At 41.3% G+C, this 6,000-nt stretch overlaps 1 protein-coding gene across 1 annotated transcript in view; it reads right to left on the bottom strand.

Annotated features, from left to right (window-relative positions):
• Positions 1-447: 447 nt before the first annotated feature.
• Positions 448-6,000, bottom strand: part of DUSP22 (dual specificity phosphatase 22) — a 36,992-nt gene continuing 31,439 nt past the window's right edge. Inside the window, exon 7 of the mRNA XM_026039735.1 lies at positions 448-3,938. Coding sequence (XP_025895520.1) covers positions 3,753-3,938 — 186 coding nt within the window. The 3' untranslated portion in view covers positions 448-3,752. The remainder of the gene's footprint in view (positions 3,939-6,000) is intronic.

Genomic DNA, 6,000 nt, shown 5'->3' with positions numbered 1-6,000 from the left:
GATACAGAAGCCTTTTAGACTTATTTATTTCAAGAAAACACACAAGCTAATCAGATGCTAACATTTATTTTTATTTATAAAAAAATTATAGAATGTATTAAATACAAACATTTGGAAAAAGCACTCAGGGCCTCATTAAGATGCCCAGAAAGAGGAAGACGGAGAATCAAGAAGCTGACCAGATTTAGTTTTGAACTAGCTGAAGTACTATAATTTTTCACTGACTTATTTATAGACAGTGACCGTTRTAGAAACCAATGTTATTACCCTTCTTTTTTTTTTWAAAAAAAAAAGATATGATTTGCCATATCTTCCCTATCAACCACAAAAAGTATGGAAGCAACTCTTTCCAGGTTAAAAACGAGGGTAATAAATACTAATGCATTTACCCATTACCTACATAGAATAACACTAAAGCATTTGCTTATAATCACACACGGATATCAAGTTTACAAAAAATCGATTATACATTTCAGAGCTGGATATCCAGTAAGGTATTATAAACTTTATACATTTTCCAGTGGACATCAAAATGAGGACAGTGTTTTGAAATACAGAAACACAAAGTAACTGAACACGTTGCCTACACTATATACGCCAACTACCAAAAYGTGGACTGGGGTCTAGTCATATTCCAGATATCTGCAAATGCCTACAAACTGCCACTGAAAGGCTGCTTGGAAGACAGATCATGTCTTGTTCTTGGGCAATGCTGGCTCCTCTCCTTTTCTAGGAAACCAAGGTGAGAACTGTAGATGCTGTTTCTTCTGCAGCTAGGAGTAGTGATGCTACTGATGCTRAAGGAGTAAACCCTGCTTTCCTGCTCCCTACATAGACAAGAACAAATGCAAGTTTCTTAGCATGCAGTTGCTCTTTTACCACTCAAATATATACAGCCAACTAAATGAGATCTAGGAGCAAGTAACTGCAGAAAATACTTATCTTTTAAAAGAGAGAAGTGCTCCTACTTGCTAACAATATGGCACCCCTCTGTCCTCCTGGCTTACCCTGTATCTGCTCTCCAGTAGCAGCATCATGTATGTTGTTGATGTGGCTGCATAGCCTTAAAGCCTGTTTCTGGGAATGACTCTTTGGGGGCTATCTAACTATTAAAAATAAAAATCCATCAGAGAATAATCCTAGACACATGAACATTAACAGATGTCTCCTGTTCTGTCCTGTACTTGTCAGAATGGGGAAAAAAAAAAGTCAGCTTATCAGCATTCACAATTTTACTACTGCAAGGACAGAAGAGGACTGACAAAATGTTACGGACTACCTACCACCATCGTCAGTCAGCGACAGCACAGCCTGACTGGACACCTACAAGCGCCTTGGCAGAATCCCTCGAGCAGCCGCCTGCAGCGCGGGGGCGGAAATTACACCACGGATCCCATTCCGAGGAGAGGGCTGAACGAAGAGACCACCATCCTGAACTCGAGGACACAGGACGCTGAATCCACGTGTCCGACCCTGTTACCGAGAAAAGTATTTTTTACTGCGTCCAAAAAAGCTTGTGACCTTGTCACAAAGCACAGAGGGCACTACCAGTTTGGGTACCACTGCGCTGAAACTCCTTAACAGCCAAGGATTTGCAGACCAGCATCTTTGAGAGAGGAAAAAGAGAAAAGGGGTGGGGGAAAAGCGGCCAAGAACTTCTCTCACTGAAGAGACACAGAGCATGTCTGCTGAACATCCCAAGCAGGCAGTGATTCATTGAGCCATAAGCTTGGAAATAAACACAGCGTAACCTCCAGTGCCTTTCCCAAGCCAACAGCATCTCCTGCTGCAACACATATATAATTATCCTCCTCTCAACCGTGCCCGATACACTTAATGAGAGCACTTAGTGCAATGAGAATTACAATACAGCTGGGATCAGATAAAATAGTAAGGCTAGTTCCATCCCCTTTTTATTCTTTTTTTTTTTTTTTTTAAGCTTTTGGCAATAACAGACTTGTTACATCCATATTCCGCATGATCTAAAATAAATTTTGGAAGATTTTTAACAAGGCTAAGGCTTATTTGACCTAAAAAGCCTCGCTCACATTCAAAGAATTCACTGTCATTCAAAGTGAGGATGGGAAAAAGAGAAACAAAAAATCKTAAGAGGAATTTAGTAAAAAGGTGGAAGGTCGGAGTACCAACAGTACTGACAGAGATGACAACAGTCTGTTTAGTGTGTTGACTGCCTCACAGTCTCAATACTCAATTTTTAGCACTATATACACCATACATTTAAAAAGTTAGACTTTTTTATTTATTAATATGGCTGTTTGGGTTTTTTTTTTTTGAATCTTCAAGAAAAATAAACTCTTCATCTTCAGAGTCAAAGACAAGAGACCAAGACTGTGGCATTAATGCTACCCTCCATTACCCCATCAGAAATCATTACACTTCCCAGAATCTCTAATTTGAAGCTACAGTCTTTGAAACATAACACATTTAAGTCACTCAATGGCTCCATTCCAGATATACGCCATGTTAACAAGACCAGAGAATGGCCCCTAATTTAAAATATATTCTGCATATGAATTGCTATAAATCTGACCACAGCAAAACATATAGTGGTTCTAAAATGGCAGGAAGTTAAATTTAAACATCTGATTTTTTAAACTAGTGAGAAATATGGATAGTTTTAAAAGGAAACAATAAACTTCTCAAATACAGACATTTGTGAAAAATACATGTGCACACACACACACACAGRGCCTCTCTGACACACGCACGCTTCACTCAGAGTGAAATTAAAATTACACAAGGCAATTTTCAAGGTTGCATTTACAACCACAATGACAAGAACAGCATTTTTGAGGTAGCTAAAGTCAAAGAGCAAACCACAAGCGAAGAAACAGGTGCTCACACTCACACCCAGCCCACTCTTTGGAGACATGTTACCCTGTGCACACAGGTGTGTGTGGGAGAGGCACGTGTTCCACAGGGAACGCTGTTCAGTGGCACTGGAAACCTGAAGAACTCCTCTCCAGGGGAGTTTGTGTTGGGAGACCAGCTGCACAATCAAGCGGCCAGGGCTGCAATCAGTGCACGTCAGCTGAGCCCTGCTAACAGTCTCCGTGCTCTCCGGCGGCGCCGCTTCTGCCAACAGCTCTGTCTCACGTGCACTGAAGCAAGCACAACTGTGGCAGTTGAAGATGTTATTACTCAGAGCTGTCTGTCCCACTTCTCCCCTAGCTGCTGCTGTTGATAGAGAGGGACATGCACCCATATCTCACCTGCTCCAGTTCAGAGCTCAGCRTGCAGGTACAAGCCCGTCTTCAGGATATTATTTGCCAGTGGACACTGAACTGGAGCAGCAGAGACACAGGCTCAAATGCCTTTCTTTGGGAAACAACAGCATCTTCATGAACAGGGCACAAATGTCAAAACTGCACAGCTTGAATCACCAGAGCTCGCTTCTCAGAGCCCTTTGCTAGCCTGCAACAAAAGGGGCTGAGCTGATCTCATGGCAAATGCCAAGCTACATGGGTGTAAGGGGTAATAGCTGTGGCTGATAGACTGGCTCAGCCTCAGGAACCTGATCATGTTTCTGAGCACACATAGAGCTTGATGCTGTCCAAATGATAAAATTGTGTCAAATGCACTCACACACACACATATAACGTAGTATTGTCATCGAGAAGCTTTCTACAAATTGACTGTTTGCATGATTACTGCTGGGAGTCTTGAAGGTAGGATGGCGAGATGTTTTTCAACAGAAAACAAAAACAAAAAACATATTTAACTTTTTATGATTAGGTCTCTGTTGTGTAGTTGTTGTATGAGAGAGATGACATAGATGAGAAGTTGTTATTCCACTGTCTTCCCCCAGTACTCTGCTGCAACTCTGCCTGCTCTTTGTATTTGCTCAGAAGACTTTTGGCTTCTTGCAGATCTTGACAGGAATTTTCTCCGTATTCTTGTTTCAGCCACTGCCTGAACTGGAGAAATTGAACATACAGATATGACATGATGAAATAACAACATGACATTGATGTAGAAATAATTCTCTCTTCTAATACAGGATAAGGAACATCCACTGGACAAGGACATCTTGGATGTAAGAGCGCCCTCCTCCATTTGCAGTTCCATCTACAAATGAGCTGTGTAAATGCTGCAAGCTCCTGCAACCAGGCACTCCGTCCAAATCACAATGGGATGCAAGATCTTCAGAAGGGTGAGAAGCAGAAAAGCAAACCACTCGTGTCGCTGTGCCCTCYTGAACCAATAAGACCAGCAGTAAACACTGCACTGTAGATATTGGGAAAGGCARCCTTTGGAGGAAAAAGGCCATGAGCTTTAAAGCTATAAGACCCTATATATTATTGATATGAATGACTGAATATGGCATATGATAACAGATGTACCAGGTCAATTTGAAGTAAATGCCTAAGAGGAAATGCAGTGCTAGGGCAAGCATACTGAGAGGCTTTTCCTGGTTGTTGTCCCAACTTCCATCAACTTCCAGCTCAAGCATTTTTGGAAGCTGAATCAGTATCTTTGTGTTTCAGAGCAACGAATAGATTTTTCTGCCATGAGATCACTTTCTGAATCCACCATTTTTTGGCCACAAGATGTCTGGATACCACCAAGCTCCACAGTTGAACTACCTATTGCATAAATACGCACCTCCTTTTTTTCGAAGAACCATCACTTGATAATTTCATCTCACATTATGGGCAAGAGTGGAAACCATACCTGTTCACCTTCTTTATTCCACAACTTTATTCCTCAACTTTTTAGATMTTCATCACTTTCTTCTCCATCATTTCTTTGTCATTTGAAGAATTTTAGCCCATGTAGTTATTTCTGACAACCCTGTTGCTCCTCTCTGCAGGAGAAGCACGTAGACACAGACCCTCAACTGTTCTGTATCAGTGGAGATATTTTGTGRTATTTCTAGCCTCACCTTCCATAGCTTTGGGGCTTATTATGGATAATTTAATCCATAAGGTGCATTTACGGTGACACTGGGAGACAAAACCTCTTACTTCCTCCCCCATCCATAAAAGATCGTAAGGTCGTAAGTCAAATCCAAAGCCTCAGGCTGCCACATGGAACTTTGGGTCTGGCGCAAACCATGTTAGGAAGCATATGGAGTAAATCTCTCTCTCTGAGATCAAAACCTATGAGACCTCATTCCAGAAATCCCATAGATGCCATACTATATAGGCACAGCAAAACACTCATGGTGCTGCAATCAGAAGTTCATGCCCTTGGCAGGTGGCACAATTCCACTGAAATCAGGTGTACAAACGGACACCTGCTAAGGATGTGGTTGTTATTAAGAGACAGTAGGAAATTACAGCCCAGCCAGTGACCACAGGTGGATATTTCTTTTTGCAACTACTGCCTCCCCCTCAGTGAAAGAGGCAGAATGCCCCTCCATCGTGGATAAAAAAAAAAAGAGACGTTACTGTCTTTATCAGGCTATTTGCATATAGCCTTAATTGTCATTGCAGTTTGCCCAGACCAATTAGAATAGAAATGACTGTAAGGGAGGAAGGAGACAAGTCTGGAAAGTCCCCCTCTGACTTCTGTCTCTTAAAATCAGTTACTCCCCAATTTACACCAGTTCCAAACGATCCAGGAAACATTCAGTTAAGYATTTATATAAATAAAAAATTATATTTAGTCATCAACTGCACCATGCAAAACTTGGAGCTTTCTGCAGCAGGAATGCAGGCAAAAAAAAAAATCTTTTTTGCTTCGTTTATGTATTTTGCTTTCCAGATTTTGTTCTGCTGTTATTGCTGCTGATTTCTTAGTAAGTACAATCCAGGAAAGCCAAAAGAACAACAATATGCTGAGCAATGGAAAAATAGAGGGGATAGACAGAGTAGGAAGTTGAAATAAAAAATACTTTCCCCACAGAAGAACCATCCTGCATAAAAGATCTGCACCCTGTGGGTGCCTAGTTACTCCCACTTATGTTAGAAAACCACTTTACAGCCTTATGTTCCCTCAGTCTTCATAGCCCTAATAAGCTCTTAAAGACCAGGA

The sequence above is a fragment of the Nothoprocta perdicaria genome, unplaced genomic scaffold (assembly GCF_003342845.1).
Source record: "Nothoprocta perdicaria isolate Ctin4 unplaced genomic scaffold, notPer1 scaffold_24, whole genome shotgun sequence".
NCBI classification, from domain to species: domain Eukaryota; kingdom Metazoa; phylum Chordata; class Aves; order Tinamiformes; family Tinamidae; genus Nothoprocta; species Nothoprocta perdicaria.
This window is presented reverse-complemented; position numbering and strand designations above follow the sequence as displayed.